General features: G+C 33.3%; 1 protein-coding gene across 1 annotated transcript; it reads left to right on the top strand.

Annotated features, from left to right (window-relative positions):
• The first annotated feature begins 10250 nt into the window (after positions 1-10250).
• Positions 10251-13259, top strand: LOC112710567 (uncharacterized). The gene is made up of 3 exons (XM_025762840.3): positions 10251-11230; positions 12677-12793; positions 12911-13259. The coding sequence occupies exons 1-3, from the start codon at positions 10702-10704 to the stop codon at positions 12925-12927; spliced, it is 663 nt and encodes a 220-aa protein (XP_025618625.1). The 5' UTR covers positions 10251-10701; the 3' UTR covers positions 12928-13259.
• The last annotated feature ends 5916 nt before the right edge of the window (positions 13260-19175 follow it).

Below are 19175 nucleotides of genomic sequence, written 5' to 3' on the forward strand. Positions count from 1 at the left end.
TCCGAGGGTTACCTGAAACTGTAGGTCGATTTCAGTCGAGATCTTCTGTGTGGGTCGGAGCTGTTGTTGTCCGACTTGTGGGACTTGGTGATGGTGCTGATCCTTCGTCCCCGGAGGGTGGGGGGTACCTGCAAGGGACTCCGATGCTTAAGTTAGCAAGGGTATTAAGCAGGTATTGAGTAAAATCAGAGTATGAGTTATACCTGGGTGCTCCAATGTATTTATAATAATGTAGAGTGACCTTCAAAGATAAGATAAGTTAGTTATCTTATCTTATCTTTATCTTATCTTCGAGTGAGGTCATCTTATCTTCAAGGGAACCGCCCTTCTCTCTGTAGGCTTGGGCTGCCCTTGGGTTCGGGTCGTGTTCCTCTGTTTAGGCCCTTTTATTGGGCTTTCCTGGTAGTTTGGCCGAGCTCTTTAGGAAGAGGTCGGATTGTCTGACCTGAAGAGGCCGGTCGCTTTATCGGTAGAACATCCCGGGTCGGACAGCTCGACCCAGGGTATGAACAACTACCCTTTGCTTTAATGCAGTTTTTGTCAAATGGGCCATCTTCTTGGTTTCGTCGATCAGATATTTCTCTACCACTTCCTCAATGCCCCCCAAGAAGCAGCTTGAGGCTCGGTTCCCTGATTTCCACAGCAATTACTGCGTCAACTCTGTAGGTAAGCCGGAAAGGCATTTCCCTGGTAGAAGATTGTGGCATCATCCTATATCACCACAGGACTGAGGCCAGCTCATCTGCCTAGGAACCCTTTTTCTGGTATAGTTGTTTCTTTAGGCCTTGGAGGATGATACTGTTTGCAGCTTCTACCTGGCCATTACTCTATGGATGCTCGACTGAAGAGAACTTCTGTTTGATCCCCAGCCCTAAGAGGAACTCGCAAAACTTCTTATCCGTGAATTGTGTCCCATTGTCCGAGATCACGACCTCAGGGATTCCAAACCTGGAGACTACTAGTCTCCACATGAACTTTCAACAGTTTTCCGACGATATATTGGCCAAAGGCTCTGCCTCGATACACTTGGTATAGTAATCAATGGCCACAATTAAGTACTTAACCTGACCAGGACCCACTGGGAATGGCCCAGGAGGGCGACTCCCCATTAAGCAAAAGGTCGGGAGACTAACATTGAGCTTAGCTCCACCGCTGGAGACTTGTGAAAGTTGCCATTCTCTTGGCATTTTCGACACTTCCTCATGAACTCTTGTGCATCTGACATCATGGAAGGCCAATAGTATCCGGCTCTAACGAGCTGCCTGGCCAATGCCTTCCCCTGATATGGTGGTCATAGCACCCTTCGTGGACTTCACTCAGGACGTAGCCCATTTGGTCGGGGTGTAGGCAGTTCAACTGGGGCTGATTAAGCCCTCGTTTGTACAGTTGGCCCTGTATTGCTACTTGCTTGCCCGCATCCCGTCTTACCGCTCTGGCTTCCTTCTCTACCTCAGGGAGTTCGCCGCTTTCCAAGAAATGGAGGATCGAATCAATCCACAAGGGAGGGCTCAGTGTTTGTGTCACATAGAGGGTTACCGACGGCTCCTTTATCAGTCCTTGAATCAAAGATCGATTCCCTGTGCCTGGGTTTGTGCCCGTGAGCTTCGATAGGAGGTCAGCTCTGCCATTTCTTTCTCTGGGCACATGTTGAATTGCAACCTCTTCGAAATATTCGCATAGCTTTTTTACCTTTTCAAGTACTTCTGGAGCAGGGAGTCTGTGGCATATGTCCCATTGACCTGGGAGGTCACGATCTGGGAATCACTGTTGACCTCAACTCGCAATGCTCCGACCTCTTTGGCTAAGAGTAAGCCTCCTATCAAGGCTTTGTACTCCGCCTGGTTGTTGGAAACGGGGAAGTCGAACTTGATTGATTGTTCATAAGTCATCCTTATCAAGCTTTCGAGGATTATCCCTGCCCTCCAAATGCTTGGTTGGAGGCTCCGTCAACATGGAGCTTCCACCGTGTGCTCGAGTTCTCGGGTGGGTCACCAACTACCTCTACCAGGAAGTCTACCATCACCTGGGCCTTGATTGCATGACTGGATTTGTAATGTAAGTCGTATTCAGATAGCTCAATCACCCACGCCATCATGCGGCCAGCCAAGTCGGGTTTTTGTAAAACTTAGCGAATGGCTTGGTCGGTTCTGACGGTACTTGGGTATCCTTGGAAGTATTGCCTCAACCTTCGGGAGTAGGTTAGCAAAGCATAGGACAACTTCTTTAACTTGGTGTATCTTAGTTCTGCTCCTTGGAGCACTTTGTTGATAAAATACACCGGTTGTTGGATCTTATCCTCTTCTCAAACGAGGACGGCCACCAAGGCTTGGTCCATTACCGCCACGTATAAAAATAACGTCTCACCTTCTTTCGGCTTGCCGAGGACAGGGGGAGCCGATAGTATCCTTTTGAAATGACTGAATGCCTCTTCACAAGCAAGGGTTCATTCAAAGGATATTCCCTTTTTCATCAGGTTGAAGAAAGGGAGGGCCTCTGCTGCCAAGGCACCGAGGAAATGGGATAAAGCGGCGAGCCTCCCAACCAACCTTTGCACATCCTTGATGCAACCTGGGCTTGCCATCTGTAAAATAGTTTCGCACTTGTCCGGGTTGGCCTCCACTCCCCCTTTGCGTTATCATGAAGCTGAGAAATTTCCCGACCTCCATGGTGAAAGCATACTTAAGGGGGTTGAGTCTCAATTTGTGCTTACGGAGAGACTCGAACACGACCTCTAAGTCTCCGACTAGGTCACTTAGCTCACAAGTTTTTACCAAAATGTCATCCACATAAACCTCAACCGATCTACCGATGAGGTTGCAGAAAACTTTGTTCATCAGCCTCTGGTAGGTTGCTCTAGTGTTTTTTAGTCCAAACGACATCACTCTATAACAGTAAGTACCATCTGGCGTTGTAAACGCCGTTTTCTCCTCATCAGGTCAGTGCATCGGTATTTGATTATACCCAGAGTACGCATCTATGAAGCTTAGGAATCGGTATCCTGCTGCCACGTCAACCAGGGCGTCAATGTTTGGAAGGAAAAAGAGTCTTTGGGACACGTTTTGTTGAGATCCGAGTAATTGACACACATCCTCCATTTTCCATTGGCTTTCTTGACGAGAAATACATTTGACAACCACGTCGAGTACTCGAGCTCTCTGATGAACCCTGCTTCTAACAGGCTGGCCGTCTGTTTGGCTACCTCGTTAGCCCTCTCTTGCGATATTTTCCTCCGTCGTTGTGCTATAGGCTTAGCATCTGGTTTTAGGACGAGCCGGTGACACATGAACTCGGGGTCCACCCCTGGCATGTTGGCGGGAGTCCAGGCAAAGAGGTCGCCGTTTGCTCTGATAGCCTCCATGAGAGGCTTTTTTAGGTTGTGGGGGAGGTTCCTGTTCACGAAGGTGAACATTTCCTCCGTGTTCCCAACTCAAAATTTCTCTAGGTCTCCCTAGGGCTCTCGCCTCGGTTTGTTGTCTATTCTTGCATCTAGATCAGCTAGGAAGACCCTGGATGCCTCCTTCGACTTCTTCCTCAGGGAGAGACTGGTGTTGTTGCATGCTATGACCATTTCTAGATCTCCCCTGATGGAACTGACGGCTTCGTCGTCTGTAACGAACTTCATAGTTAAAAACTTGGTGCATATTATGGCTGGGAACTCATTGATTGTCTTCTGCCATTACTAACCTCTTTCCTTCGCCTGACCCTACACAGTCCGGAAGGGTAATTATCCCATCGGATTTTTTTATGTAGTTGTCCCCAAAGCCTATGACCCCATGTTGATGGGTCTTGAGATCGGTTTCCCTGAGTCCCAGGGCGTCGAACACGTTCTAAAACATTATATTTGAGTCAGCGCTAGTGTCAACAAGAATCCGTTTTACTAGGCCCATCCCGATTCTTGCTGTGATCACCATCGGTGGATTCTCTGGAAGGTTGCGAAGCCATTGATCTTCTGGGCTGAAGGATATCCTCAGGGGCTCCGTGAATTGAGTCCCGTGGCTTTTTGATGACACAGCCAAGACTTCGGCGTCCTTTTTGGTTTTCGACCACGACCTGGGGGTACATCTCTCCCTATCGCAACATTGATGACCACAATGGGGGCATTGTCGGTATTCTCAATGGGCCCCTGCCTTGCTGCAATCTTCCTTGGAACGTTCGCGCTCCCTCCTCATGGGTTCCCTTATGAACTGGGAGAACTCGGTCAACTTCCCTCGCGAATGGCTTGCTCTAAAGCGTCCTTCAAGTCAAAGCAATCCTGTGTTTTGTGGCCATAATCTTTGTGATAATCGCAGTACAAACTTTTGGTCCTGCCTGTCCTGTCCTTCACATGTTAGAGCTTCGACAGGATGCCCTTATCCGCAATCTGTTGGTAAACCTCTACAATAGGGGACGTGAGGGGGTATAGTTTGTGAACTTTCCACCCGGGGAAACGGCTTGAACTATTTTCCTGATGCCCCATCTTTGGGAAGCTCTCTCGTTTTCTCTGGGTACCCGAGCTGGCATGGAGGGGGTTGGTTGGCTGTCGTTTGTTGGCCACCACCTGACTGACTTCCTCATCATTGATGTATTCTCTTGCCACGTTCTAGATTTTCTGCATGGTCCATACGGGATTGGTAGTAAGATGCTTCCTGAAATCTTTGTTCAATAAATCATTGGTCAGACATATGCTGGCCACTGAGTCGGTCAGACCATCAATTTTCAAGCATTCGTTGTTGAATCTGTCCAGAAATTTTCTAGGTGACTCCCAGAAGGTTAATGGGATGTTTAGCCTTGGCGATGCGCGTGGTAACTGTGCTAAAAAGCTACGATTTATATCCGAGAAGGCCATAATGGACCCCTGCGAAAGTGCGTTGAACCACCGGATCGTGGGACATGCTAACGTTACCGGGAAAGCTCGGCACCTCACTGCGTCGCCCATGTCTTCCAGGTTCATCCTGACTTTGAAGGCCGTCATGTGTTCTTGGGGATCTTGGGTCCCATCATACCTCGTGTCTGTTAGTTTGTCGAAGTGCTTCGGCAGCCGAATTTTGAGGATAGGGAAGTGAAAATGGGTGGTTCCCATGATGATGGATTCTCGTCGTCTTCTCGGTCTCTCTCGGTGGGTCTCCCCATGTCCTTCCAACCCGTCTTGGGTTGTGTGAGACCGATCGTCGGTTCGATGTCTGTCATTTCTTCGAGGGCTTCTGCCCCGAGCTTCTGACCTTCTTTGACGAGATCGGATGCGAGGAAGACTTGGGCTAGGACGGTAGCGATCCTTCGCTGCCAGCTCTCTTTCGAGGTTCTGTACCCGGTGGCGCAATTCCTGCATGATTTTGGCATTGTCGTCACCTGTGCCCCCAAATGGGTGTCTCTCATGAGAGCTGGAGGGCGGGTTATCTCTGCAGGAACGAGTTCCTGTGCGCTCGCGGGAAAAAGCCACAGAAGCTAACTACTCATCAAGCGGGTTCCTCCTCCTCACGTACCTCCTCCTCCTACTACTCATCCAGCGAGCCCAACAAGGAGTCCTTTCACGCTAGTCCCCACAGACGGCGCCAATGTTCATTAAGTCAACGTCCAAGAAGATTGGATATGGAGTTCACCGAGTTAGAGAGGTTGCGGAGCACTGGTTCTCGATGGATTCTAGTATGGGAGCTCCTCCGGATCGCCGAGTTGAAGAAGGGATGGGGTCACCTGCAAGGACTCCAACGCTCAAGTCAATGTCCAAACAAGAGGTGACTATTAGGATAAGATTAAGTGACGTACCTTTGGAGAGTGATAGGACCCTCCCCTTATATACTCTATGTTCAAATGGACTCTACACGAATAGACCCTCTTTTCTAAAAGCGTCTTGCAACAAAGTAGAAAGAGGGGACTTTCGGATGGCAATCTATCGCGTCGGCACCATAATACTAGGATCAAATTCGCTAGTGGGCCGAAGCAGAAGAGAAATAAAATTTTTGGATAGTTATTTCAGAACTGAAAGAATAACATTAGGCTTTTTAACACGCACAGTATAGTGTGCGAGAGCGTTTACACACGACAGGCCACCCTTCAAAGAACAATCGATGGAGCATTTCTTTCGTTTTTTTTCTCTTATACGTTTCCCTTTCATCATTCTCTTTCAAGTGCCCAAATACGTTGTATCAAATGAATTAATTAAACACCACTCACATGTTCGGCATAAAGTGGGGGAACAAATGAACAATTGCTAACCCCCATTCTTTTTCTTTGACAGCCAACATGGTCTTCTGAATTTTCCTATTATTATTAGGTGGTTTTTCCCACATCTTTATATTTAAAGGGTGATAAATATTCTTTCTAGATAACATAGTAATATAATAACGTGTTATAATACGTAAATATTCGCATGAATTTATTTTTGTGTGAAATTAATAGTTGAGATATATTAAAATAATAATTTAATTAAATATATTAAATTATTTAACCATTTTCAATTAACAGTTTTATATAAAAATAACTATATATAAATTTTAATTGTTATAACAATATGTGTTTATTTTTATCGTATTATTGTAAAATTGATTAAGTTCTAATTTAAACTACAAAAAAATTATTTTCCTTTCAATTTGGCTCCAAATATTTTTTAAATTTAAAACTAAATTATATTATTTGACATACTAAGAACAAGATATCTTTCTTATTAAAATTTTTCAAAAGAAATATTGATACTCATTTAAATATTTTGACAAAAGTAATTTTTAAAACTACTTTTAAAAAGATTAAAAAGTTCTATATAAGATTAATTACCATTATTTAATTATATTAAAAATTAAAAATTTTAATTTTGTTTTAAGAGACTAAAATACCCTTTTCATTAGGTTTTAAATGCTTAAAATATATTATAAAATTAAATTTAAAAAGAGAAAAATGCCAAAACGTTTTTTATTTTTTAAAAAGTAAGACATCTAAATCTTTCGAAGAGATTTATTTGTTTTTATATATTTTGGATAGAAAAATTTAAATATTTCGCATTTTAAAAAGTGAATGACGTTTTTATATTTTTAATTACGAACAAATTTATGTATCTTCAAATTAAAAAATCAAAGATCTATTTATCTTTTTCTCATATCTTTATATTACCCTCATTTTGGTCTTTTAGCGGTCTAGTCTTGGGATAGATTTTTGTACCCGAGATTTGATAATAAACTTTAGACATGGTAATAGGAGAGAGTGTAGATCGTGAACTTCTTAACACAGGAGATTTCTTAATTCAGAAAATTTTTAGAGAAGGGGAACTGTCCATGGTGTTGATATAAAGTTAGGGATTCGTTTGTTGCCAACTTTAAATACTTCAGTAATGCTTATTGTTAGTTGAAGCGGACTGATACAAATATTATATTTTAAAAAATAAATAAAATAAAGTTATTTAAGAGAATAAAAAATAATTTATGCACTATAAATTTCAGAAAATAGTGTAACTTTAGTGTTTTATTCTAGATCATTTTTATAAGTCCAATAATATGAAAAATCAGGTTTAAGAGATTTAAGAGTATGAGAAGTTTAAGAGGACCGATTCAATGATTAAATTTTTTTAAAGATTCTAAAAAAGAGTATCAGATGAATAAAATATCATATGAAGAAAAAAAAAGAATATTTTATAAAAATAGTAGTTCATGAAAAAAGCAACTTACCTAAGAGAAGTTCGCAAAATCATAACTTCACAATATATGTATTATTGTAAATACGTGTATTATTTAAATATGATCTTTATCTTAATTTCTTTTGCCATTTATGCTAACTTAAATATTGAAATATGTGTAGAGATATCTTCCACGATCAAATGATGAATTCAAAATGTTAAAAGCTTGAAATAAATAAAGAATAATAATAACATCATATCTCTAGCACATTTTTTTTATAAATTTTATTGGGTATGTCTAAAATGAGCACAATAATTATGTGTTTATTAGATGTGCCATGTTTATATAGATCATTAAATTTTATTAGAAGAAAATCGAAGGCTAATATAAAAGAAGAGCATTCATGGACTCTAATAAATACAAAATATCCTAATACATAAATAAATACTTTAAATAGCAATACTTTAATACACAAGACTTTAATCTTTTATTCTTAAATAATTAAATATAAAATATATAAATACAAAATATATAAATATTTTTTATTCATTAAAATTAATTATTATGCAAAAAAAATTATAATATTAAAAAGTTATATTAAAATAATATTTTAAATTGTAATATAAAAATATAAAATAATTAAAATTTTATTTTATATTACTTAACAAATAATTAAATATTATATTAAAAAATTATTAACTAACTAATTTTATTAAAGATATTATTATATAATATAAACTTTTATTAAAATATTTTAAAAATATAATTTATTTAAAATATTATATATAATACATAAAAATATTATTTTTTATTTTTTAAATGAAATAAATAATATACTTTTAAATACATGTTTAGTGGCCAGTGGCTCCTTGAATATATATGTATTTGTCTGTTTATTTATTTATTTATTTATTTATTTATTTATAACTAATAAATTGAAAATTGAAAATTATTTTTTAAATTTAACATTTATAGTTTCATACTTATAATATTTATAATTATATATTTATAATAAGATTACTTTTTAATTTTGATTATTTTTAAATATTTTTTTATTTTTCTAATTAAAGTTTATATTCTCTAATTCAACTAGACTTTTATATATATATATATATATATATATATATATATATATATATATATATATATATCTTTTCAAAAATATATTTTATTAAATTCAAGAATAAAATATATATTTTTTTATTTTTAATATAATAAATTTAATATGTTATTTGATGTAGACTGCATTTATCAACAAAAAAGACTATGAAAAGGGTGAGAGAAAAGTTCAATGGGCAAAGAATCAGAACACAATGTACGATTTTTATGTTAATAATTAATTTTAATAAATAAAAAATATTTATATTTTTGTATTTATATGTTTTATATTTTTAATTACCTAAGTTTAATTAATTTAGATTTTATTAATATAAATAAATATATAATGTAATGTATTTAGAATTATATTATTTATTTTGTTTAAAAAATTAAAAAATAAAAAGATTAATATTTTTATGTATTATATATAATATTTTAAATAAATTATATTTTTAAAATATTTTGATGAAAATTATATTATATAATAATATTTTTAATAAAATTAGTTAGTTAATAAATTTTAAATATAATAATCTAATTATTTGTCAAGTAATATAAAATAAAATTTTAATTATTTTATATTTTTATGTTACACTTTAAAATATTATTTTAATATAATTTTTTAATATTATAAAAATTTCTTGCATAATAATTAATCTTAATGAATAACAAATATATGAAGAATAAAAAATACTCATATATTTTGTATTTATATATTTTATATTTAATTATTTAAGAATAAAAGATTTTATTGTCATTTAAAGTCTTGTGTATTAAAGTATTGTCATCTAAAATATTTATTTATATATTAGGATATTCTGTATTTATTAGAGTCTATCAATATTCTTTTTTTATATTAGCTTTTAATTTTTATCTAAAAAAAATCTAATGGTCTATATATATATATATGACACATTCAATAAACACATAATTGTTGTGCTCATTTTAGACATATCTAATTTCATTCAAGTAAATCTTTAATTGAAAAGGTCACAAACACTCCTAAAAAAGTTTTCATTTTTTTTAAAAAAGGTTAATTAGATTGAACAACTCACCAATCCTCTTAAAAAAGGGATAGATTAAAAAATTTGGTCATTTTTTATTTGGCAAGTGGGACTAGCCCCCTTTGATAGGGGTGTTTATAGCTCAGATCTGATTCGCATATTCAGTGTTACGGATATAGATTCGATCCGTAAAGCTATCAGATCAAAATCAATCCGCATGGTAATAAAATCGGATCACAAATTTTATGTAAATATCCACATATTTGCGGATATAATGATATACAAAAATAAATAAATAAATAAATAAATTTTTTTATATTTCAACTAATAATTATTATATATATATTATTTTAATTTTATTATTTAAAAAAGTATATCTAACATTATTTTTAAGAATTAATATACTTAAAAAATAAAAAAATTTATTAATATTTTTTAATAAAAATAAATTTTAAAAAAATTTATATTTTACAAATATATCCATATTGGATTTGATTATCCAAATTTAAAAACTACAAATGTTAAATCTGATAATTTTAGTATAAATTGAATTGAAATTTTAACTATATTTAATCCGATTTGGTAAGGCAGATAGTCGCTTTACTACTCCTACCATGTCTTCCAATCTTCCATCGGAACACCACTTTTAGACTCTTCACTCTCCACTAAATTTCCTCTTCAGCATGTCCAACTCAATTATTAAAAGAAAATTTAATTTCATTTATTGTTATTTTATTATTTGTTTTGATAAAACAAAAATGTTCCTATGTATGTGTGTGTCCACCAGACATCCTTACTTAGGAATGTTTTAAGCATACCATCCATTTTAGGGTTCTACCCTTTTCCCCTTGCCCTCTGTATTCTCTTATTTTTCATTTATTATTTATCACAAATTTGATTTTTCTATTGTTGTCAACCATTTTTATCTTTCGTAGGAGGGTTTTTGTTTCCTTTTCTTTTCTAATTTAATTACGATCAAATTGAAACTCGATCGCTGCTGGTGAAATTGATTTACATTGAAGATGGATCACACCATTTCAAGAGAAAGGGACATTGACTTTGACCTAGAAAGTGGTGGGAACAGTACCGAAGAGGATTCGAGCACCGATCGTTCCACAAGTGATGGAGATTCAAATGGCGGTTTTCGTTATCCCTGGAATAGGATTCTAGGCTTTGAGTCGTCTTCATGCAGCAATTCATCAACAAAACCTGTTAACGGTGTTGATAATGTTGGTGTTCTTGTTAATGATGATAATTATAATAATTTTGCTCATGTTAATAATCAAAACGCTAATAAGGCGGCTACTAACCCATCAAGAAAGCCTTCAAAGCCACCATTGCCTCCTAATGGTCCATCATTGATTGCTGGAGATCAGAGGTTTGTAAAGGAGCTTAGCGAGCTTGCGTTGAGGAAGAGAGCGAGGATTAAGAGAATGAAAGCAGTGAGGAAGATGAAAGCAATAAAGTCTGCATCATCCTCATCTTCATCGTATACTGGCTTCTCTGCCTTGGTCATCAGTGTTTTCTTCTTGCTTGTTTTAATATTCCACGGTAATTACTTTACCTCAAATTCTTCTTTTCTAGTATTATACACCCTTAATTCTCCCAAATTGATCAATTGAGTTCCTATACTACTAAATTATTCTCATCCCCACTATGACATGCATTTTAGTTTGTTCTTTTCATGTTGAATCTATATGTTATGTTGATTTGTGGCATAGAGTTGTTTGTGTTGGTACATTGGTTTGGTTTCATTTACTTTGCAATTGTGGCTCTTTTAACAAATTTTTGAGTGACCCGAAAGCTTGATATGCTTATTGTTCTTCATCTTACCATTTCCTTGTGTTGCAATGCATTACTTTTAATTTGAGTTATGTTGCTTCTAAGAAAATTTTAAAGGCATGGCTACTATTTAAACGTGCAAATTCACCATTTCTATGACATAGAGCATTTGATTGCTAACTTTATTTTGTTGTGTTCGCTCATTATTACTGTTACTGTTTTTTTTTTCAGACACACACGTATACATCATCATCATAGTCATCGTCATTGTCGTCATTTTACCTCTATTTTGCTTTGGTCTTTTTTCTCTGTGCAGCTCTATATCTTAACTTTCAAATGCTACTAGAACCTCCTCAGTCGAATATCTATAACTCGAGTTATGATTTGATAAATGAGTAAAGATCATAATTTGACAGCATCTAACTCCTTGTGATGGATCCTACTTTGCTCCTATATCTTATGATTCAATATAAAATTTTAAAAATATATATATATATATATATATATATATATATATATAAATTAATCAAATCAACTCAATTAACAAGATAAAATCACATATTTAACCAGTTATGTAATTGGAAAGACAAAACATAAAATTAGTGAAATTGCATGATAGATAACAACAACAACAAAGCCTTGTCCCATTGTGCCATGTCATGTATCATCTCTACAGAGAGACAGACCGTTTACATGTAGATCTCGTTTGACGACTTCATGGATGGTCTTCTTAGGTCTTCCTCTGCCTTTCACCATTTGTCCATCTTCCATCTCATCCACCCTCCTGACTGGGTGTTCTGTCGGTCTTCTTCTCACATGTCCAAACCACCTGAGACGCGATTCAACCATCTTTTCCGCAATAAATTGCATGATAGATAAAAAAGAATAAATACATATACAAATAGGGATACAAATATCATAATAATTGCACTCTATCATCACTTGCTACATCCTTAATGTCACCTTGCCTTCAGCGTAATGTTTGGTTTCAACTTCAAATTCTAAGGGACATCTAGTTTTTAGTGAACTTCAATTATCAAACTCTTAAGGTTTTGGTGTCTATTATAAATTCTAAGGCAGTTTATGCTTTACAGAATGTTTTCACATTCCTGAAATATTATATCTAATGAGCATCAAATCAATAAGTTTTTTAATTCATCTATCTTAAAAACCTTGTCTTTGTTAATAGCTTGAAAACTCATGCTTTTCTTCCAGGAATCAGATCTGTGCATAGCAATGTTGTTGAGTTAACAGCTTCACCTGAAACAGTGACTCCAACTGATGAAGATATTATTTCAGTTCAGTATCCAAAGAATTCTATCATCAATGAAGGTAATGCCCCTAGTCTTTATTATCATCTGTGAACTCCATGTGCTCTATGAAGATATAGTTTTATGAGAACTGTAGCAGCCTGATTTTTTTTAACCCAACTTTCTTGTAATTTTGCAGTTCCAAAGGAAAGATGATGAGGTGGTAATTTTGGAGATTCTTTCCATCCAAGCTGAGTTTTTCTCTATCCTTAATTATCTAGTTTGGATCATGTATGTATTCTGTATAGATATTAGGAACCTTAGGTATTTCTCAAAGTTTCATTGGTACTCCTCTTGATGATTTCTGTTTTCAACTTCCCTCTACTCTTTAGATAGCGTTGTTTAGTTCTATTCTATCATAGCTGAGCTACGATCTACCTGTAACTGTTTAATTTCTTAGCAAGATTTGGGAATTGTGGCCATGAAGAAACAATGGCAATGTGAAGTTGAGACGAATGCACTTAGTGCACAATATAGTTGATTCCTAATGATGGCTGTTACACTAATTTTCACACCAAAGGTGTTCTCCAAATTTTAGTATATATATTAGGACACAAGACACATGGGAACGGTTATTACCACTGTATTGCAATGTTTAGTAATTTTTGTGACGCAAAGTATAGAGATAGAGGAAGATGGTGACATAGAGACACAAAAATATTATAATGTTTGGTTCTGGCAGGTGGTGGTGTTAATTTGTATGATGGCAATGGTGGTGGCAGTAAGCAGAGGAAAGTGATGATGGTGGTTGTAGAAAGTGTGAGTTCTAAGGAGATGAAGATAGATTCTCAAGGTGGAATCATGAACAGAGAGAGCTCGGCAGAGAATAAATGAAGAACTTGTCATTAATTGAATGATGAATCACACATTACAACTATCTTGCATCTATATATAGTTGCTAACTAACCACTAACATTCTGCCAGCTGTCACTAGCTTAACAGACTTCTTACAAACTTTCCAACTAACTCAAACTAACATAACTAACACTCGGCTTACTGTATTAACTTAGTTACTCTAATCTACTTATCTCAAGTCACAGTGGTGGTGTTGGGATGGAACAAGGTTGCCTTGTGTAAAAAGATGAAGATGAATGGGGCTGAAGATAGGACACAGCAGAAGCGTAGATGCAGAGAAGAATATGGTTAAATCTGTTGTGTAGTTATGCTAGTTTCTTAAATTTTAATAGATAAAAAATTGTTCCAGACCTAAAAAAGAAAAGGTACAGATAATTGTTCATAGTTTCTTGTTAGATGAGTTTCAGCTGTACAAATTCATTTGGGCACATAATGGCTAGAATGGATGACATTTCCAAAAATAATTACAAGAAAATGAGAAATCTGAAATCATTTTAGACAATGAGATTGGTTTATATTCCATCTAAGTATGTGGATTTCTGTGTCTTTTGTTTGTTTCTTCTTTGTTTTCGGTTCTGAAGATTACATTTCATTCAATGATAAAAATAGGTACATCAGAATACCAAAAGGGTACATCAGAAGCAAGTAGTACAGTAAACCAAATACACTAACAATTATTACAAACTATACCTTGCTTAAGCCATTGCCATTGCCCATTAGCAACAATCCATCTAATGACTCTTCATCCTTCACCAATAACTAGTAGAGGCACCAAATGATTTGCAATAGAATATGAATTTTTAACCTACAAAATTTTATCAATCCACTTAAAATCTATACAGGCCTATTTAGTAGTTTTTGTTCTTTCTTTTCTTTTGATCCTGTGCTCTTCTATTATAACCATAATTGACATTTTTCTGTCTTTGCACTCATTATTATCCTGACTTCAAAAATGTTCATTTAGAAAGGAAGCAACCGTTTTATCCACTTCCACTACAAATCATCAACCAAACACTTTTTTTTTTTTTGGCTTGTCTATAGTATCTCTCAACCCGACAGACCGAAAATTAATCTATTGCGAGTTCCATTTAACGGTCGAATCCCCGACACTTGATTAAGAGGATGAGGGAGTTGACTACTCAACCAATTCAAGTTGATTAACACTTTTTTTTTAATCAGAAGAATTAGACCGCCTTTAGACATTACATCACAAATTTATCCTTACATAGGACCGTCAAAATGAGTTAAACACATAGAGTCAACTCATTTACCCGTTTAAACGGCATATTTTGTTTCTAAAATTAAGCCCGTTAAAATTGAGTTAAACGGGTTAAGCCCAATTATCTCGGAAAAAATTAACTATGTTAAAATTCTTAAATATTTTTTTCATAAAAAACAGTATTTGCCATCAATAATTTTTCTAATCCGACCCAAAAATCTGACCCATCAACTATAAAAATACGATTTATTTAAGGTTTTTGACTTAAAAGTGATATTTTTTATAAAAATATTTAAAAAAAAAATAAAATAAAAAGATGAGATGGCTTGTTTAATCTATTAGACGGGCTATAACAGTCCAAACTGAAAAATTATAGCTCATAAATAAAACAGATTTACACGGGTCAATCCTAATATTTCACACACCTAATATTTTACAAAAAATTTTTAACTTTTTATCCACCACTTAATCTTACTAAAGTTAAAACTCGAATACAGCATTTTAAAGAGCATGCTAATATTAATATGCCATCTCAACTAAATTTTAGCTGCTCAACCAAACACATCGCCTCTAACATCACACAAAGAGTACCAAGTCGGGCAATGCTATATAGCATGGGCAATGGTGTCATCGCACCTTCAAGAAGGTTGTAGCACAAACTCCTTGCCCAAATCAATAAATTTAGACCAAGCTAGATACTCTCTCAAGTCTAATTAGAGATGATAATAGGTATTCACAGGGCCGGAATTTTTTTTCTCGGTTTTTATCTATTAAATTTTAAAAAATAAAAAATCTCAACTATGATAAAATTTTATATAATTTAATTAAAATATATTAAATTAAACCCAATTTAAATATATTTAATATTATTAAATTCAATTCAACATTATTCAACTAAATTTCCAACATACAAACTAAAATAAAACGAAATAGAAAAATTTCTAACATAATAACATATCAAATTTTGGTCATGATTATAATTTGGTAATAATACTTTCTTTTTGTAATAGTACAAATTTAAATAATTAATAGTATAAATTTAAATATTATGTACATCATTGATTTGTTTTTAAATAAAACTAAAAAATAAAAAAATAAACATATATTTACATCGTATATATATATATATAAACAATATTTAAATAATTTCACACTAACGAAAATGTAGCAGATCCCTATGGAACGGATACTTTAATCCTCCTCTCCGTTACCGTGAAAACTTGGTGAATTTTCATTTTTCTCCTGGTCGCGGATAATTTCCGCGGATTCAGATTTTTTTTTTTTTGTCATCTCTAAGTCTAACCAATAAAAAAGGGATTTTATGGTGCTACTAGATATTATCACTTCTATTTTTATAATTTTTTTTTTCTACAAATCATGCATACATAAAATATAAAAAATCATGTATAGAATAATATTATTGAAAATAAGAGGAGACTTTTCATTTTCTACAATATTGATGGCAAAAGTTGAGTACATGAGAAAGAGTGGCACAGCTGGATAAGGGACACCTGGTTCCCTTCAACTAATGTGTTCTTCAAATGGCAGTTGTGCTTGCCTGGCACACTAATGAAATTTAAGACACTGTCTTTTTGCGATATGGATTGGCTAAGTAATCAAAGCTTATTAGTTATTAGGGAGATGTTTTCCTTTTATCCCTTTTTATTTTTTTTTTTTTTTTTTTTTTGTAAAGTGCAGAGTGCGCCATTATATCATTCTCTTGAAAATCACTTAAGGACACCCAAAATCCCAAATTAGCCGAACCCAACTAAACTTTCACTTCTTTTGCTTTTAACTTTTCCTTCCTATTCTAGTCTGATTTTCACCACACACACACACACACACACACACACACACATATATATATATATATATATATATATATATATATATATATATATATATAATGACACAGTATTACCTATTTCGTTTGAACAAGATATGTTGATACCTATTTCAGTCTCACAGTAAATAAAATATGTAAAAATATAAAAAGGTAGAAAATATTATATTTATACGATTTATCTAAAAAAATTTACATGTGAGCATTAGATATTTGTGTCTGTAGCAGAAAAATATTAGCTAAAGTGTTGCCATGATCGAGCCTACCACAAAATAGCCAAATTTATCGACTAGGTTAGCCCAACAACCCATACGTATATACTTATATATCTATTTTTTTTTGTTAAAATAGAGAGACTCGAATTCGCGACCTTTTAAATAAGTATGGAAGATTATACCATTTGAGCTATAATTAATTGATATATATATCAATATTTAATTGTTATTATTTGAAAAAAATTATAAGAAAACTCAAGAATCATAAAATGTATTATTTTTAGTTAGTATTATTAATTATAAGTCTAATTTTATAGACTAATAATTCAACAACATACTTTTATTCCAGACTTTTAAACAGTCACAAAAATAAAAAAATCCAGACTTTTAAACATTACTAGCTAATTGTTGGTCAAAATCAATAAACTCTACTTATTTCTAACATTTCTCAAAAAAATTATGGTAAATGCACTTAACTTACTGAGCCAATATCGAAAAAAAATAATATTACATTACTAATAAAATTGACTAATATTTTATTAATAAATATATTTTTATATTAATTTTTAAATTTTAAATGATCAATTTTAATAGTATAAAAATAAAATATTATTCTAAAATATTAACTAATATTAATAAAAAATATTATTCCTAAAATTTCTGGGTTTTTAATAGTTGATAGTCAGAGTATATCCTCTTGGTACTCTATAACTAGTAACTACAAAAGTATATATTTTTGTAAAATTTTGTTTGTGTTTATCTACAAAAAATATTCAGTCGCATGATTTGAGCTTTTCGGGCATTGCCCATCAACAATGCGAGCCTCCACAAATCCGGGACCATTATAATTTAGACAAAGTCTAATTGATATATATATATATATATATATATATATATATATATATATATATATATGCATTAAATGTTTGAAATTTTTTATACTATCATTTAATTAATATTTTTATTTATATAATTTTATATAATAGATAATTACTAAAATAATAATAAAAAGTTATATATTTGTCTACAATATATACAAATTAAATCCGTTAAAACTAAGGAAGACTATAATCATATTTTTATGGTATTTTTTAACTTTAATATTTAAACAGATTAGTGAGTTAACTATTAAATTTGTATTACAATTGACTAAATTTTCATAATAGTTCTTAAAATTCACGATTTTTATTATTTTTGTTTCTCAAATTCAAAATTCACAATACTGATCCCTGAGATCCAACTATAAGCACTATATTAGTTTTTAAACCATTTTCAGTATTGAGTCAATGAACGAAATGCTAAGCTAATTCTGACTTATAACATTAGATACATGATTAAATAGTGTCTTTTAGTTTTAGCTCATAAATAAGACAAAAACAAAATTGTTTTAAAGAATGAAAGAAAATATAATTATTTGCATATCATATAAATTTTTTTTTTCTTTTTATTTTTATCAAAATAAAATGATACTGTTTAGTTATGTGTCCAGCATAATAAATCTGAGTCAATTTAGTACTTAATTCGTTGATTTAATATTAAAAAAGATTCGACTATTAATATGATGCTCACAAATAAATCTCAAAGATCAATATAGATAATTTTAAATTTAGAAAACTAAAATGATAAAAATTATGAATTTGAAAGACCAAAAATCTAGTCATGCAAACATATGCATAGGACTTTGTGAGTGAGTTTAATAATGGGGAAATTATGGTACATGGCCCATATCATGTTATGATTCATGGAATGTGAACGTTATATTGGTCTCAAACCCACATAAGTTGAAAAACAATACCGTAAGGCTACCAAATTACATAGGTGTCTTTCCTTTAACGTAATGGTGCATGGTCCATATAGAGTATGCATGCCCATAACATTTCACCAATAAAAGCGCACGCACGATGACAATGAGATCAGATCCTACGGCATACAATTGTTGTTGGAACCATGGTTACATTAATTGATTGAGAATTGGATCGTTTTAAGAATCACCAATACAAGTAATAACAGTACGTGTAGTAGAGAAAATCAATAAATTGACAAGTAGTGAAGAAACGAGGAAGCGGATGGGTAGTAAAACTACATTGATAAGAAGAATAATGATTAAAGATCAACATCCAACTGTAGAACATATATTCTAGTTATTTTTCATTTTATTTTATTTTTAACAATTATAAGAGTATCAATCATCATATTAGAATGTGGAACCGAGAGAAGAGATTAGAGAAAAAAATCTGTGTGTATATTACGAATCTATTGTGTGACATATGAT

Source organism: Arachis hypogaea, chromosome 9 (genome assembly GCF_003086295.3).
Source record: "Arachis hypogaea cultivar Tifrunner chromosome 9, arahy.Tifrunner.gnm2.J5K5, whole genome shotgun sequence".
NCBI lineage: Eukaryota > Viridiplantae > Streptophyta > Magnoliopsida > Fabales > Fabaceae > Arachis > Arachis hypogaea.

Excerpts from the sequence above, each read along its gene's own strand:
- LOC112710567 (XM_025762840.3), top strand. The coding sequence starts at position 10,702 with ATGGATCACACCATTTCAAGAGAAAGGGACATTGACTTTGACCTAGAA. Across the intron at positions 11,231-12,676 it reads GCTTGTTTTAATATTCCACG|GAATCAGATCTGTGCATAGC; the intron begins GTAATTACTTTA and ends CTTTTCTTCCAG.